The sequence below is a fragment of the Molossus molossus genome, unplaced genomic scaffold (assembly GCF_014108415.1).
Source record: "Molossus molossus isolate mMolMol1 unplaced genomic scaffold, mMolMol1.p scaffold_m16_p_1, whole genome shotgun sequence".
In the NCBI taxonomy this organism is placed as follows: domain Eukaryota; kingdom Metazoa; phylum Chordata; class Mammalia; order Chiroptera; family Molossidae; genus Molossus; species Molossus molossus.
In genome coordinates, this window is record NW_023425344.1 from 72,337,232 (window position 1) to 72,356,523 (window position 19,292).

The 19,292-nt window shown below is 34.7% G+C and overlaps 1 protein-coding gene across 2 annotated transcripts in view; it reads left to right on the top strand.

Moving 5' to 3' along the window:
- Nucleotides 1–19,292, top strand: part of GRID2 (glutamate ionotropic receptor delta type subunit 2) — a 1,393,668-nt gene that overhangs the window by 1,073,864 nt on the left and 300,512 nt on the right. For both annotated transcript variants that reach the window (XM_036259309.1, XM_036259315.1), the window contains one exon: nt 3,919–4,116. In XM_036259309.1, the coding sequence (XP_036115202.1) occupies nt 3,919–4,116 (198 nt within the window). The remainder of the gene's footprint in view (nt 1–3,918; nt 4,117–19,292) is intronic.

Genomic DNA, 19,292 nt, shown 5'->3' on the forward strand with positions numbered 1-19,292 from the left:
AAATGAACAGTAGCAAATTCTGCCAATTATCTGGAAGTTTGTTGTGCACTTTATTTATTTTTCTTTATGATTTTAGAGAGAGAGGAAGGGAGAGGGAGAGAAAGATAGAAACATCAATGAGAGAGAACATCGATCAGCCACCTCTTGCATGCCCCCCACTGGGGATTTGGCCCACAACCTGGGCATGTGCACTAACTAGGAATTGACCCAGTGACCTCTTGGTGCATGGGTCGATATTCAACCACTGAGCCACACCAGCCCAGCTGTGTATTTTAAAATATATAAAATATTTGGACTCATCAAGTTGTTCTGAATTTTACACATAATATTAAAAAAATGATTAATTTTTTATCTTTTACTTATTTGATGTCATTTAGATTAAACAAGTATTTTTAAAAATTTTTATTTATTCTCAAAACCTCATATTTATTAACCTACCGCAATGTTCATTAGCATCAAATACTACTATAATATGAAAAAATGCTCAACATCACTAATCATCAGAGAGATGCAAATTAAAACAACAATGAGGTATCACTTTACATTTGTCATAATGGCCACCATCAACAAATCATCAAACAACAAGTGCTGGCGAGGGTATGGAGAAAAGAGGACCCTAGTACACTGCTGGTGGGAATGCAGACTGGTGCAACTACTATGGAAAACACTATGATGTTACCTCAAAAAATTAAAAATTGAACTGCCATTTGACCCAGTGATCCTACTTCTAGGAATATACCCTAAGAAGCCTGAAACACTAATCAGAAAGAATATATGTACCCCCCATGTTCATAGCAGCACTATTTACAATAACTAAGATCTGGAAACAGCCCAAGTATTGATCAGTACACTAGAGGATAAAAGAGCTGTGGTACATGTACACAATGGAGTACTATGCAGCTGTAAGAAAGAAAGATCTCTTATCCTTTGAGACGATGTGGAGGGACCTGGAAAGTATTATCCTAAGCGAAGCAAGGCAAGCAGACAAAGACAAATATCACATAATCTCACTTATTTCTGGAATATAATGAACTAAACAAACTGATGAACAAAATAGACCCAGAGTCATAGAAGTAGGGTGCAGATTGACAATCCTCAGAGGAGTTGGGGGGAGGGGAGATAAACCACAGAACTTATATGCATGTATGCATGAACAATGGACATAGACAACAAAGCTGGGGATGGAGGAGGGTGTCAGTGGGGGGGGGGGGGGAGGAGAAACATCTGTAACAAAAATAAATTAATAAAAAAATACTACGATAATATGAAAAAATATCAGGAGTTTAACAACAACAAACAGAGATAGAAAAAATTTTCTTATATTCTAGAACCCTAGAAAGTTAGTGAATTCTGTTATAATATATCAAGTGTCAAGGACATAAACTTCTGTCCTGTTTCTCTGCTGTGTGTCATCTAAGATAGCTACCAGAGTTCCAGCCTTTACAAGCTCATTCCAGTGAAAAAGAAGTAGAAAACATGCAAGAAAAGTTGCACAAAGCACCTTGTTTACATAAAATTGACCATAATTAGTCAGATGGTCTCTCACCTTGTCTAAAAGAAAAGAAAACTATGGACATTTATTCTCAGTAGTGCTAAAATTTCTTTTTTTTTTTTAATCCTCACCTGAGGATATTTTTCCATTTATCTTCAGACAGAGTGTGAGGAAGAGAGAGAGGGAGAAACATTGATGTGAAAGGGACAGACATTGGCTGGTTGCCTCCCCCACGACCCCCACCAGGGCCGGAAACTGAACCCAACCGAGGTACATGCCCTTGACCAGAATCAAACCCACAACTCTGCTCCGTGGGCCTTGTTCTAACTGCTGAGTCAAACTGGCCAGGGCGATGCTAAAATATCTTAAAAGTTGTAACTAGTAAAGAAGGAAGAACATCTACTAGGGGACAAATAGAAGTCACCTCCTTTATTTAACTGTTCGTTTGCTGATTTATTTTGCACAAAGATATAAACAAACAAGACAAACATTTTTAAAAGAGAAAAAAACATCAAATGTACTTTAGAAAATCAAGATTTTAAAAAATTACAGATATCACAATACCAACATAGTTGTAGATGAGCATCAAACTTAGAACTCATCTTCTGGGTATTCAAAGTAAAAAGGGATACTGCAATACTCAGTTACATTATTTTCATTATTTAAAAAAAGGCATTATGAAAGCAAGATTAAGCTCTCTTGGCTCTAAACAATTCGAAAACTGATCTCATGGTAAGTTTTAGGGGAAAACTGAAAGTCACGGTGAGTAATAATTCCTATAATAGATACAGTGATTTTATAAGGCATTTACTTAGTGTTTGAATTAAAGGCAAAGCAAAGTATTATTTTCAACTCAATGAAGGCTATTTTGTGAGTCTCTAAAGAAAAACAATCTGAAGATAAAACCTTTGGATATTTTGGTTTAGACTCAGGATAGATTTTAACCTACCCAGAGGGCTGGATGAACAATATACACTGTGAAGAGTTATCTGTAAATATTATTGTTGCAGAAAGATTTCTGAACAAGTTTAGAAAATTAAGGAATAGATTATCTAATTTTTGGTATTCTGCCAGCATGTTTCAAACTATGGAGCTTTCTTAACACGAAGAGTTCTAATAAGTGAAAGAGGCCTATTTGTTACCTGTAAGGAGACAAAAAGGTAAAAGAGGTGTAGGCAGAAACAAATTTGCTGAATTTATAAATTACTAACTACCAGAAAGATAAGTGAATTTTTCATAGCAATAGTAAAGAATCTATTTTATGCAACGAAATGGTGTGTTTATATCCAAATTCCAAAATTGCTTAGCAAATAATGCCCAGGAAATGTGATGCTATAAATTTTAGCTAAATTATATGTTCTTAGAATTTTTTTATCTTTTCAGAAAGTTTTATGTAGATTATATCTGTTAAAATATGATTTTACATATTTTTGACATATATAGATCATAAATGCCTGAGAAAAGATATAATCAAGTTATGGTTTCCTTAATATGATTTGATTATTTATGACTCAGATTAGTCCTAAGATGACAAGGAAAATGAATCATAGCCCCGGAAGTCTTATAGTCACTTACACCTCATTTTTGATATGATAGTACAGTCATGCCCTGAATAATAATGTTTCGGTCAACAATGGAATGCACATACAACAGTGGTACCATAAAATCATAATGTAGAAGAAAAGTTGCTATTGTCTGGTGACCATCAAAAATGGCCTAGTGCAAAGTGTTACACACATGTTTGTGGTGATGCTGGTGTAAACAAACCTGTGTTGACTGTTGTATAAGAATATAGCACGTACAATTATGTATAGTACACAATACTTGATAATGATAATAAACAACTGTTACTTGTTTATGCACTTACAATAACATGCTTTTTATTATTATTTTACAGTATACTCTATATACTTATATTAAAAAATTGTTTACTGTAAAACAGTATGCCACGTTATACCTGCAGCCACCTCATACATCTTATATTTACCATGTGTTGATTGCATCACTTTCTCTTGTGCTTGATCTAATTCCATGTTGTTTTGTGTGTTGATATATGGTACGGGCTTGTAGCCTAGGAGCAATAGACTGTACCATAGAGCCTAAGTGTGTAATAGGCTGTACCGTCCATGTTTGTGTAAGTGTGCTCTACAATGTTTGAAAGATGACACAATTGCTCAAGGACACGTCTCAGAATGTATGCCTGTCGTTAAGTGGTGCATCTGTAATTAAATGAGAGCTGACAAGAAGTTGGGTAATTAAATACTGTTCAATAATATGCTGCATTAACAACACACAAGTTATATTAACAAGTTAATTCTCTCAGAGTGCAAAAGCAATTTTTAGACTGTAAGCAAAACTCTTGGAAGAATTCATCTTTTAAGGAGCAATATAGATTGACATGACGGATTTCTCTTATTTCCCTGTAGGAAGAACCTTTTGTAATGGTCTCTGAAAATGTCCTGGGTAAGCCGAAGAAATACCAGGGCTTCTCCATTGATGTTTTGGATGCCTTATCTAACTACCTGGGCTTTAACTATGAAATTTACGTTGCACCGGATCACAAGTATGGAAGCCCACAGGAAGATGGGACATGGAATGGCTTGGTAGGAGAATTAGTCTTTAAGGTAGGCATGTAATTAATTATTTGTTTATTTATCATGTATCTAAAGGTTTAACTATACTCCTTGAAGCTAATTTAATATAAAATAAGTACAAGGTATTGAATGACTAAGTCTTAGGCAATACTATTTTATGAATTTTGTTGGAAGAAAATTTAATGACAAAATAAAGCTAGATTTTAGAATATTTCCTATGATAGCAGAGTATCTAGAACAAAGACTTACCTTTGTCAAATTTATACTCTAAACATTTTGTCAGGATATGGTACATAATGAAGATACAATGCAATTTACAGTCCTGATCACCTAGGAACTAATCATTATTACTTTTAGGATATAAATGTATAAATAAGGTAAATCCATTTTTACTTCTATTTTTGAACTTGGTCTTTCAATTCCCAGAGAGGTGTTTAAACTTCTCTACTTCCTAGTCTATATTTCTGTAGGTTTACTACATTTTCTGAAGCTCTTTCATTAGTTCATATACATTTTTAATTATTATGTCTTCCTGATTAATTGTTAAATAGTCTGGTTCAGGTCTACAATTTACTACTTGATTCGTATGTGTCCCATCTTCTTCCTGTGTTCCTTCTTTTCTTGCCTTTCTTGGGGTTAATGTTTTTAGTGTTTGATTTTATTTTCTCTTTTGGCTTTTTAGCTGCATTTCTTTGTGGTTTTATTTGTCAGTGGTTAGTTTAGGGACTATAATATGCATTCTTACCTTATTACATGCTATCTAGATTAATATTATATCATTTTCAGATTTTAAAAGTAATAAGCCGACAGCAATGTAATTCAATTTACACTGACCTTGTCCTTTGTACTATTGTGGCCACATATTTATGTTTTATGAACTCCACAGTAAAATGTCCTGTCTTTTATTTAAGCAATCAGTTGTCTTTCATACTGTGCAAATAGGGAGCTAAAGATCGTTTCCAGTATCTGACCACTTCCCTGATAGTTCTGGGGTTCTTTATTTCTTTCTACATATGTGGGCTCCTACCTGGTATCATTTACTTCATCCTGAAGAACATCCTTTAGAAGAGCTTGAAGTTCAGTCCTACAAGTGGCGTATATACTCAGCTTTTATTTGCCTCAAAATGGCTGGTGTACTTTCATTTTTAATAGTATTGGTAGTATACATCAAACTCCAATCTGACAGGTGGCTACTTTTTCTAGATCTTTTTTGTCTTTGTGCTTTCAAATAGGGACATTGCTGGTATTGGTTAACATTTAACAAGAACACTGAGAGTCTCAGAAGATAGTGACGTATAATCAAAATATCCTTTTCTTCATACTTTTAAATTGTCTAAAGGGAAATTGTGGATATAATATTATTAGTTCTAAAATCAAGACTGGTGATTTTAAATGAAGAACAACCTTTTATTTTAAAACTCAAAATAAATTTATCATTCAACAATTTTCTATGCAATAATAAATTTTTTAAAATTGAGATGTAATTGACATGCATTATGTTTATTTCAGTTACATAATGTAGTGATTTCCTATATGCATATATTGAAAAAATGATAACTACAGTAAGTCTAGATAATATCCATCAACACAAATAAAAGTTTTTGTTTAATATTCATCACTTTAAAGATGCCATTTTATTGTCTTTTGCCAAATATTGTTTCTGATGAGAAGTTGACCGTAATTTATACATGTGTATTGTGTGTGTTTTACTGAGTTGGCCTTTTTGCAATTCTCTTATCATTTTTTTAAAAATTCTTATTTTTTTCCTTTTAATTGAATTTATTGGAGTGACACTGGTTAACAAAATTATATGGGTTCTGGTGCCCATTTATACAACAGATCATCTGTATACTGTATTGTGTGTTCACCACCCTAAGTCAGGTCTCCATCCATCATCATTTATTCCCCTTATACCCTCTTCCACCTCCCTCCATACCCCACCTCCTTCACTCTGGCAATCATCACACTGTTGTCTGTGTTCATGAGACATTTTTCTCTTTTTTATTATTTTTTTTTTAATTTTTGCTCAATACTCCTCCTCCCCAACCGCCCCCCCCCCACTCCCACAGCTGTCAATCTGCTATCTATATGTCTGTCTCTATTTTGCTTGTTAATTCAATTTGTACATTAGATTCCACATATGAGTGAAATCATATGCTACTTGTCTTTCTCTGACTGGCTTAATGCTCCCCAGGTCCATATGATCTCCAGGTTTATCCATGCTGCAGTAAAGAGTAAGAGTTCCTTCTTTTTTATGGCCTAGTAGTATTTTATTGTGTAAATGTACCACCTCTTTTTACTTTTGATGTTTAACTATGATGTGTCTAAATGTGGTTTTCTTTGTATTTAATCCTGCTAGGGCCTCACTGAGCTTCTGGTATATATTTCATAACATTTAATAAATGTTGACAATTATTTCTACAAATATCTTTTCTACTGTCTTTTCTTTTTCCTCTCAAGTTGAGTCTCACAGAATATTTAATTTATAACCCTTAACGTCTCTGAGTCACTAAGGTCTTATTTATTTCATTAAAATATTTTTACTCTCTAACCTTTAGATGGGATCATTTATCTTGATCTGCTTTCAGGTTTATCGGCTCTTTCTTTGCAATCTCCAATTTTCTGTTAAGTCCATTCAGTACCCTTTTTATTCTAGATAGCTTATTTTTCAGTTCTAGAATTTCAGGTTTTAAAAAATAATTTCCATTTCTCTGCTGAGATTCCCCATCTTTGTAGTCATTATGACCATCTTTTCTTGTGAGTCTGTAATCATAGTTGTTATAATGGCTGTTTTAAAGTCCTTGTCTGTTAAAACTTCAACATCTCTGCCATCCCATGATAAATTTATATTGACAGTTTTTTTCTATTAACCATAGATCACATTTTCATAGTTCTTTACATTCCTGCTTCTTCACATTTGATTGGAACTGAACACTATGATTGATCCATTGTTGAGATTTGAGATTATGTCTCTGAAAATGTATTCTTTGAAAAGGATTGATTTTTGTTTCACTAGGCTATTAAATTCCTATCTGTGTCCTTTGAATTTGTGGATATTTGGTTTTACACATTGTTAAGGCATGTCTTTTGTTTATTTGTTTGTTTGTTTGTTTGTTTGTTTGTTTTAATTTTACCTTAGTTCCTAGGGCAAACCCCTTGGTGTTGGCAGTCCCTTTAGTCCTAAACATAGTCTTCTAGAGTTTCTGTGCAAAGGCTATAGTTCTCATTAAACCCTTCTAATTTAGAGGGACTCAAAATTCAATCTCTATCTCCCATCATGGACAGCAACTGTAATCTGTTGTTCAGCTCTTTTAGCTTTATGGAGTTGCTTTCTACGGATTTCATTCTTATACATGTGCAGTTTAGGAGTCAGCCAAGGATATGAGAGTAGTTTATGTACAGATCTGGGGCTCATTCCTTCATGGTTCCCTTCTTTCTGTGATTACCCTGTTGATTTCTGGCTACCGTGGCTGCTGCAAACTCCTTCCTCTAACATATTAATCTAATAAGATTCTGACTTTCTGCTTGCACTGTGGCTTCTCCTTGTCACCTCAACTGAGGTGGGTCCTCAGTGAATAAGCCATTTAAAAGTGGATCTCACTCCATGCAGTTACTATTTTTAAGGGTTGAATACCCTACAGTTTCTGCCTGGTTGGGTTAATCAGAAGACCTTTCAATTTTTACAAATATTTGATCCAGAATTTACAATTTTTATTCTTTGTTGAGTTAATCCAATAAAAACTATTTCATCATTGCCAGAACCGGAATTATTACTGAAATGATTAAATTATTCAGAAAAATAAAGGATCTGACTAAGCTGTTCTTATAGCCTATAAAATTTTAATGTGATCAAGTTATTTAATGATTCAATTACATGTGGAATTTTATTTGAAAAACATTGATTTCAGTATTTTTATTAAAAAAGGGAATGAATGATCAATCTTCATCCTTCTTATTAAAACAATTACAATTTATCTTATATTCCATTATTGTAAACCCACAAACCCAATGTTCTATCTTCTTTGTATTTCTGATAGGTCCTGCCAGATCTGAACCCAGATAAGCAATTAGGGTAAAATAAGAGTAAAGAAAAGAAAAAGGCATTATACAAATTTATTTTATAGAAAAAGTAGATACAATCTTTAAGATTTATTGTGCTAACAAATTTCACTTGCTAAATGCACACTATCAGTAAAAAGCATTAGAGTCTGTTAATGCTCTTTTAATTTGGTTTGTGTACTTGCCCTTTAAGACTTGCTTCTATACCAGTGAAATAAGCAGTACAAGTGTATTAATGGGAAGGTCATTTCCAACTATAATTTATTATAACATTTTCAGCTTTATTATATAAGAACCAAACAAGTGGTAGTAGGTTGTTCTTCATAAACAATCAATATAATTGTTTTCATTTGTGTGTAAGAGCATGTATGTATTGTATGATAACTTCAACTTCTCCTGGGTCCTTTTACAAAGTAAAAATTGAGGCTTAAAGAAGTTAACTGACACATGTATGAGTTTAGCCAGAAGAACCATAAAGCATTTATTGCAACTGGATTTTCATTTTATTCAGAAGATATTTAGCCATTCTGACTAGGTTTTGTGAAACACTAAGCAGGGGGAGGAAGATAAACAAACATAGCAGTGTCTGGAGTGGTCAGAGAGACGGGAAAAAAAGTGAGAGAATGTGGTGCCGTAAAAGCCAAGGGAATATGAACATTTTTAGAAGGAAAGTGTAGTTAGCATTACAGAATGACTACTAAGATGTGGGGGTACAAAAAGTCACCTTACTTTTACCAATTGAGATGGAAGTTTTAATTTTCAGCAATTTAAAATATTGATTCAATTGTAAATTAATAGTGCAGTAAAATATCATAAAGTAATTTTGATTACCCAACAATACTTATTATATTAAAACTTTATCAGGCTTAGTAACTACTATAAAGCAAAATAACACCATTGAAATCACTCAGTATGTTATGACAGAGCTCCAGAAAAGTAATTATTGCTATATATTTTTATTAGAGTAAACATTTTTATGAATCTAAGTATATTTTAAATAACAGTAAATATTGCCAATAAATACCTCCATCCATGACAATGAGACTTCTAAAATCAACAAGGTTAATTATCTGTCTTCCGAAGGGGAAACCAAAACTAAAAGAATGTTTCTCAGAGTCTTTGTCATGATGATTATTATGGACACACCATCACATTTAAAAAAAAAGAGTCCAAGAGGATACATGGGAAGTGTCTGAGTTCATATGATTGTCTCACAGTGATTTCAAGGGGTGGCACTAGGGCTTCAGAGTTGGTTGATTTCATGTTAAAGGGCCTCCCCATAAAACTAGGTGTCAGGGTTTTAGTACATACATAATTTTTAGAGAGGAAAATACAGCCAGAGAGAGAAAATGATTGCTTCATGTATATATGGAGTCTATTTAAAAACTAAAAATATAGCAATATCTTCTCTATTTCTTATGTACCTCACTACTTTTATAACTTTCTGCAATTAATGTGTTCTTAAAATTTATGAGAACACAGATATGGCCAAAAGATGTTTCAATGTGAAATAGATAAATGAGAGAGATGTTCTGCTCAGTATAGGAGCAATTGTTATGGGTGAATTAATATGACCGATAAATTATTTTCTCCTGGTTTAAAGGGAAAAAGCAGAAGAAGTAAGAAGACCACAGAGAAGTTTACATAGGAAATAAAAGTCTATCAAGCTTAGAAGTACCAAAAAATTAAGAAAAAAAGAGATGGCTATGAGTTAGACAGCTGGATGTTGCATTATTTAGTTCTTTGTTTGCGTAGCATTTTTTTAACTCGTCAGCTTTCAGAGTTGGGTAGTCATACCTTAGGTATTAGAAGACTTTCCACGCAGCAAACCAATATATGTAGCTTGATAAGAAATAAATTTCCATATTCTCAGTTTATATAAGTAATCTTTACTAAAAATGATACTCCTGAAAACAAGACCTTGGTGTTTCTTATGTTCCTCATCCCTTACACAATTACCTTCTTTTACTTTATAAAATAAGGGCAGCTCTGGTATACACGCAAAATTTTCTTACGATGTGGCTTTTGGTGCAGATGTTATCTGAAGCACCAAAGGAACCATGGAAACACTGATATTTCTACAATCCTCTTATAAGTCACACGGTTTTATGTAAAAATATAAAAAAGCAAAAGGAAGATGAACTTAATTTGTCAAATTCTAGATCATTAAAATGTTTTCTTGATAATAGACACAGTGAATTTCTACATATTACATGGTAGGATTTCTAGGAATTGAGGGACATGGTTAAAAACCAAACAAGTGTTTGTTTTTTTGTTTGACTAAGGTAGGGATTAGCCTCAAGATTAGATTGCTATCATTTTGTTATTTTATAGAAGACTTATTCAAAATAGATGAAAATGGAAGGGGTTTTCTCATTTATATTGTTGACACGAAGTTCAGCAACTCTTTAGTTTTAAAAGGTAAATAATTTTCTGTCATAAATATTCTATTTTATTAATGCATTCAACATAGAAAACATATATTTACTTGGTGATTTCATATTTATATTTATATTTAAATATATATATATTTAAACACATACTAATTAATGCCATGGTCAAGACTCTATATAGGAATGCAGGTGTGAATAAGATAATAACATCTATAACAGACACTTTTCATGGATGGTATCTATGTGCTATGTGCTATGCTAGGTACCAGAGACACAAGGATAAATAAAACATGGTTCTTTCCCTCAAGTATCCCTTAGCTCAATGGGAAACACAAGCATTGAATTAGATAATTACAGTATAATGCGGGAAGTGCAATGCTAGAGGCATGAATGGAACACTAAGAAACCCCTGGGGATAAAATAAGGTAAACATTCTAAAGGAAGAAATATGTATGGGAATTACAGAATAACAAGTGGTAAACATCTAGGTAAAATGAGATTGACAGAAAGCAAAGGATGTCTACTGACAGACAAAAGAATTTAAGCAAAGGCAGAAAGGTGAAAAATAGCATAGGAAGCAAGCCAAGGTTTAGGAGGTCTTTGTACCACTCCAAGCAATAAGTGATGAGACTGTGTCCTAAGGCACTAATAATATGAATGGGGTAAAATATGGAATTAAAGACATAAAGGAGGTAGGATTAACAGAAGTTAGTGACTAAGGCAAAAGGAAGGGAAGATTCTAGGATAACGTATAAGTGTATAGTATGTGAATAGTACATTCATAATTAATAAGAGGATCATGTGTAACTAATCATGAAGAATATTGCTAAAAAAGATATAGAGAGGAAAGGGATGAGGTCAGTTTAGGATGAGTTGGATGTGCCAGGGAAAATTCACAGATATGTAGAATTGTGAAGCTCAACAAAGAAGCCCACCCAATAAGAGGCATACATTGGGGAGGAATCAGCCCGGGAGTGGTAGTTAATAGCATGAAAGTGCATGAGATTGTTGAAAGAAAACATAGTGAGAAGATTACCAGGCTGATTTTAGGATGAAGCCCTAAGAAAGACACCATTTAAGAATTAACAGAAGAAATGTTTGTAAAGAAAAAACAATTCAGAATAAACAAGTCAAAGAAGGTCCAAAGCATGGAAGAAGAGGTCAGTTAAGCTAAGAGAGTTTCAAAATCTAAGCTATGACTAGCAATGTCAAAAATATCTATCATAAGGATTTTCACATGTCCACAAGGTTGCCTATTAGGAAGTTGGTGAGTTAAGCCTAAACTGTTTTGGTAGCACAGTGGGGAAAGAAGCCAGACTGCAAAAGATGATGGAAAAACCTGGAGTCACATGCTTCAACATAACATACATACATTACTCTTTCAGAAAGTCTGGATGGGAAAGAGAAGAGAAAAAAATGATAATAGTTGAAACATTTATTCATTTTTGTGGAATTTTTGTCATCTTGTTTGTTTTTCAATTGAGAGAAACCTGAGTATAATTATAAAGTGAGGAAGGAAAATAAAAGAGAATTTAATATATGCAAAGGAAGTTAATATGCGAGGGATAAAGATCCCAGAGAAGATAGAATAATATCTTAGATTGTGAATAGATTTTGATGGGGTAAACCTGTTTCTTTAAAATTGGAAAAAATAAAACAACAACATTGTGAGAATGTGTCTGGTAATCTTTAAATCTATAGGCAAGAGGTTTGAAGGTTGAAGAAGATCGTATCTCATTGCTTCAATTTTTTTTAATAAAAATAGGAGATAAAGTCAGTTGACATTAATGGGGACAGGTATTATGTAATAGTCTACAGAAGATTGGGAGACTTAGATATTGAGGACAGTGGTGGTGACTGGTAAATCAAAATAGATAAAAGGATGAATCAGTGGTGCTAAGGATTGAGCTGAAGTTTATCGAAAACTGCCACTTTTCATTGCTACTAGTCTGCACCATAGTGTCACTTTCTTCAGCTGAAAATAAATGTCCAGTGTAAAAGGATGGAAGATTAAAACATACATATTAAGGCTGAGTTATGTTGGATAAACTTGGCAAGGAAATTAAATGAGAAGAAAGAAAAACTAAAGTGTTCAAAGAAGCATGGTCATGACTGGGGAGGTAGACCTGGATAAAATTTTGGAATAATTAATCAGAATGTAAATATGAAGTTGAAAAACAGGTGAAGTATAGTGAAGATATGAAAGATCTAGTAGGATAAAAGGAAATAACCAGAGACTGAAATATAGACATTGAACTTGTGGGCATAATAGAATAGTCAAGAAGACAAAAGGAATTGGAGTTTAAAATGCCCCAAAATAAGGCAAGAGAGGGAGGGATGAATAGGTAGATCACAGGAGAGTTTTGGGACTGTGAAACTATTTTGTATGACTCTGTAATGGTGGATACATGATATTATACATTTGTCAAAACCTATTGAAAACATGTACCCTAAAATAAACAACTGACTTTAATTAATAATAATACCCACATTGGTTCATCAAATGTAACAAATGTACCACACTAATGCAAGGTGTTAATAATAGGAAGAAGCTGGTGAGCAGGGTTGGGGGTGGGGATGAGGAATGGCACTCCAGGGAGAGAGATGGTATATGGGAACTTTTTGTACTTTATGTTTAATTTTTCTATAAATCAAAACTACTTTAAGAATTAAAGTCTATTTTGTTTTAATGTAAGAGACATTAACATTGATACTGAAATTTAGTAGGAGGTTGCTAGGTTTGGAGTGAAGAGGAGTATTTAGCCAGGTCTCAAAGTTTTCAGCACATGAAAAGAAAATATTGTGAAGTCTGCCTAGTGGGGGTGATAAGACAAGTGCCCCCATAGAAAGCAAGCATGTAATTAACAAAACAATAGGGAAGTCACATGTATATAGTTTCATTAATGAAGAACAGAAATCAGATTCCTTGGGTATCTGAGAATACAAAGATACTTCATGGTCTCTAGTCAATCATGAAAGTGATTGAAGTAAATTTTCACTTCATGGAAACTCAAAATAAGGATAACTTTTTTCCCCAGTGTATCCTAAAGCTCTTGTTCTTTTTCTGTACCTCCTGTGTTCCTCCCCATTCCCACCCTATGATCCTACACATGCACATTGGGTACCCTCTACAGAAGGTCATGGCATGTGGCTGACTGAGTTCATGACTACACCATAGTAGCTAATGTGATCAATAGAGCCTTTACTGATTTGCCAATGTCCTTTAATTCATTCGATCTCGATTCTTTATTTTCACTTCCACAATGGCTATTCCAAATATTTCCCATACTTTTCAAGTTTCCACTTTTAGTCTGACTCTCCATCCTTGACATTCTTCTCATTTTTAGTTACTAAAGCTCATAGTTTACTGCAAAGATTATGCGAATCTAGTGTGAGTTCCTTGTTCTCTTACTCGTCAACCTCAAAATCCTTCCACATATTCTCTTATCCTTAAAGGCAGCAAAGTGATTTTGGATTAGAACAGAACATTCACTGTGGATATCGTTATCACATATACTAGCCAGGTGAGCCTAGGAGAGTTTTAGCCTCTTTGAGTAGCACTGTCCACACCCATGGAATTGTTATTTTGAAGAATAACCAAGAAAATGAATTGAGGAAATGTGTTTCAGGGAAGGCAAATAGGCCTCTTCTTATCTGCTGACTCTGATAGATTGGTAAAGTCTTCCTCGGGTTATGTGTTTAAAAAATATAATGAGTTCAACATATATTTTAAAGACAAACTGACAGGATCTGCTGACAGGTTAGATGAGCAAAGAGAAAGAGGAAAGCCAATGATATCTTCTCACTCAAGGCTTTGTATCATCTTTTCAACCACAGAAGCAGAAAAAGACTTCCTGTTTTGTTCCCATTTCCCCCAGCTCCACTCACTACCTTCCTTGTAGACATGAACATCTCTCAGCTGCATTGCAGCTATAGATTTCCAGTCATTCTCCCCCTTTCCACTCTTGAGTACCTTCAATATTTTTTAACACAGCAGTTGAGTGATCTAGTCACACTTTTGTAGAAAGCCATTGGATATGCTTTTCATGCAACTCAGAGTAAAAACCATCCCTAAAGTTATCTACATACTCTGCCTCATTCCCTTGTGACCTCCTCTGTTTCTCCCTCACGCCCATGCTTCAAGCCCACAGCCCTCCTCTCTCTTCCTCCACTTGCTGAATTCGGCCTTTTGAAATTCCCAAACTATCTTTCTAGAATGCTCTCCCCCCAGATATCTTTCTTTCTATTTTGTTTTTTTCCCAGTCTCTGCTGAAAAGTTATTATTAGAGAGGCCTTCCATGGCCACCCTCATCAAACTTCTACCCTCTGTACTACCTGTCTTCCCTTATCTTGGTTTATTGTTCTGTGTAACATCTGTCTCCATCTTGCTATGTACCTACCTGTTCACTTGTCTTCTGCTAAAATGTAAGCTTAATTGGGGCAATGAGTTTATACATTTGATTTACCACTGAAAACTCAGTATCTAGGAAATATTTTTATATCAAAGAATGAATAGCAGTCAAGTGATCTTTTATGACATATATTAAACAACATTCCTGTTATTAAATCTTTCAATGAGATCTCATTGTTCTTTAATAAAATCAATCAACCTACGATAGCCAAGTTTAGCCTTCTCTAAAAGAAATGTTCGTCTTATTATAAGGCTAAATTGTGGGCTCTTGCTCTTATAACTTTAGGCTTTTTGCTCCTTATAGCTCACTGCATTCAGTCACTCCCACTTTGCCACGATTGAATTGAAAGTGGGATCATTTACCAGCATAAGGAGAACTAAACAAGGAATATTTGGGTAGAGAGTGGAGAGTTCAGAACCAAAACTAATATTTTGGAGATGAGTAATAATAGTTATTAACATTTTAAAATAGCTGATGCTATTCCAAAGCCTATGAGTACTGGCTCATTTAGTCCTCGCAAATATCCTCAAAAATTAATAGATAGATAGATAGATAGATAATTATATCCCATTATATATATAATCAAAGCCAGGCACAGAAGTTTAAGTAACTTCCTCAAGGTCACATAGCTAATAAATAGAAGAACTGGAATATGAGTTTAAGTTGTTTAACATCAGACCCCAGTCTCTTAACTACCATGAATATACCTTCTTGGAGCTATCCAAACAGAAATTAAGGAAGTAATTTGATATGGGTCTGGAGTTCAGGTGGGGTACCTGGGATGGAGTGATACATCTGAGGCTAATTAGCATAGAATTAATCTTCTCATACTTTCTAAGCTAAGTTAATTAGAGGTCTTTGGTTTCAAATGATAGTCCAACTGAAGTGAATGCCTCACCACTATCCAGGGATTAGATCCAGACTTATTTCTTCAGGGCTTCTATCTGCTCCCTTCATCAGCTCTGCTTTTCATTGTGCTGTCCCAGTTCTCAGGTGGACTCTTCTTTTGCATCAGCAAAGTGACTTTCAGCAAGTCCAGACTTCAGTTTCAGTCTCCTACCTATCCCAATATCAACATAGATTCTTTCTCTCTCTTTTTTTAATCTTCACCAGAGAATATGTTTTCCATTGATATTTTAGAGAGGGAGGGAAGGAGAAAGAGAGAGAGGGAAAGGGAGAGAGGCAAACATCAATGTGAGAAAGAAATTTTGATCAGTTGCCTCTCTTCTGCACCTGACCATGAATCGAACCCTCAACCTTTTGGTGCATGGGACAATGATACTCAAACCAACTGTGCCGCCCGGCAGGGCCATAGATTCTCTTTTACCAACAGTTTTTATGAAAAGCCTTGGTTTCATACACAGTTTCAGCACTGAGATAGTCAGGAGGGCAGTGTTCCAGTGCCAGGCCTGTGTGTGTGTCCGCCTTGAGCACTTAGGGTAGCAGTAGCTCGGTGCAATCGCTTGAAGTAGGCGTGGGGGAACGCTGATCCCGCGAGGAAGTTGGGATGCTGTTATCAGAAGATCGGGAGAATAGATATGGGACAGGTAAAGCAAAAGATTCTTTGAAAGGCTTAAAAATAATGGTATAACTTTTCGAAAAACCAGCTCTTTGTTTCATTGATCCTTTGAATTGTTTTTTTTGGTCTCTATATCATTTATTTCTGCTCTGATCTTTACTATTTCCTTCCTTCTACTTGCTCTGGGGTTTTCTTTTTGTTTGCTTTCTAATTCTTTAAGTTGTGAGGTTAGACAGTCAATTAGAAATTTTTCTTGTTTTTTGAGGTAGGCCTGTAGTGCTATGAACTTCCCTCTCAGAACTGCTTTCGCTGCATCCCATAGATTTTGTGTTGTTGTGTGTTCATTTTCATTGGCGAGGGTGTGGAGAAAAGGGGACTCTAATACACTGCTGGTGGGAATGCCGACTGGTGCAGCCGCTGTGGAAAACAATATGGTGTTACCTCAAAACATTAAAAATTGAACTTCCATTTGACCCAGTGATCCCACTGCTAGGAATATACCCTAAGAAGCCTGAAACACCAATCAGGAAGAATATATGTACCCCCATGTTCATAGCAGCACTGTTTACAATAGCTAAGATCTGGAAACAGCCCAAGTGTCCATCAGTAGACGAATGGATAAAAAAGCTGTGGTACATATACACAATGGAGTACTATGCAGCGGTAAGAAAGAAAGATCTCTTATCCTCTGAGACAACATGGAGGGACCTGGAAAGTATTATCCTAAATGAAAGAAGCCAAGCAGAAAAAGACAAATACCACATGATCTCACTTATATACAGAATATAATGAACATAACAGTCTGAGGAATACAGTAGACCCAGAAACATGGAAGTAGGGCACCTACTGACATCCCTCAGAAAAGGGGGTGGGGGGTGGGAAGAGATAAACCACAGAACTTATATGCATGTATGCATGACCAATGGACATGGACAACTAAGCCGGAGATGGGGCGGGGGTGGGGTGGGGAGGGGGGTGCCAATGGGGTAAAAAAGGTAAAATATCTGTAACAAAAAAATAAATAAAAAATTTATTAAAAAAATAATAATAATGGTATACATTACATGGATACCAGCTGTGGTTACATGTACACAAAAATTTTAATCATTTATTTTAATTTTTTAAATCCTCACCAGAGAGTATTTTTCCATATATCTCAGAAAGAATGGGAGGGAGGGAGAGAGAGGAAGAGCGAGAGAAACATTGACATGAGAGCAGCACATTGGTTGCCTCCCGCACGACCTCAGCCAGGGCCAGGGATGAACTGCAATTGAGGTATGTGCCCTTGGTCAGAATCGAACTCATGACTCTTTGGTCCACGAGTTTGACTCTTTGGGCCAATATTCTAACCTCTGAGCCAAACTGGCCAGGGCAAAAAATTTGAATCATTAGCAAATCAAAAACTGTAATAATTAAATTACAAGCATAGGCTAGAACATGTTTAGAAAGGTATGATGCATTTTTAGCTTTGCTGTCTCGCTACTTCTTCACCAGTACATGAGAGGTCTTAGATCCATGAGGAAATGTTACCCAGTGGGTAATGCTATAAAAGATATGAACTTAGAACTTCAAAAGAGGAAACTGATAGACAATATAAATCTAAAAGGAAATCTGTTGTCCTGGAATAGAACAATTAATAAAGGTAAAAAATAAGGCATATATATGAAATATAAATGGTTAGTGATTTTATAAGAAAAAAGCTATAGCTCTGTGTTATATGGTTTGGAACTATTTTATATGCTATGTTTTATAATAAAAATAGAACATCACTAGAATTAGAGGCTCATATTATAGTCAGCAATATATTTGACAGCTCTGGCAATTAACACAAGTACCTCAGGAAATGAAAAACAATGGTTTGAAATTGACCAGATAACAATTATTAGCACTTATATAGAGCTTACTATTGCTGGTAAAAGTCTATATACTGTGCACTTATTAGCTCTCAGTATCCACATCCCTATGATGTAGATACTATTATCTCAACATTGCTGATGAGACAGAATTAGAGAGCTAATAGAACTTGCCCATGGTCATTTAGCCACATTGTAGAGAATTCATGATTCAAACCCAGGCAGTTTGGATCCAGAGTCCAAGTGCTGAATTCTCTTAGGAGTTTACATAAGGAAACAGTGTAAGTTTGGTTTGAAAAGTATTTTAATAAACTAAGTCACGTGACAGTGAGGAAACTATTACTCAGTAACAGTTCTCAGGTTTTTAAGACCAGTACAGTCAAAGAAGGTTCAGGTGGAGTTTGGATACGTATGAGTAGAAGACAAATATAAAATTATATGGAGAAGGATTTGGGGAGTGACTAAAAATATTTGTATCGCTAAACTTCTCAAAATATCTCAATTTTTTCTTAAAAACATGTCTCTTCTCATATCTAAGAAAAATGGAAACACCTTAGAAAGGCATGTATTATTTTCTGCAGTCTACTTCATTTCCCACTTACATTTTATCACACTCCATATAGATCACATTCAGCTTCAATCTGCTTTGGCTATCCTTACTCAGTTAATCTTCCTAAATTTTTAACCTCAGCTAAATTCATGCTGTGCTCCATAAGGCTTTCAAACCATCCCCATCTCCTGGTAATTTTTCTATAAAAACACCTATTTCACTTATTTTCAAACTAGTCTTTTGAAACATGAGCTAGATAGGTATAGGTATAGGTATAGGTATAGGTATAGGTATAGGTATAGGTATAGGTATAAATTTAGGTATAAATTTAGGTATAAATTTAGGTATAAATTTAGGTATAAATTTAGGTATAAATTTAGGTATAAATTTAGGTATAAATTTAGGTTTAGGTTTAGGTTT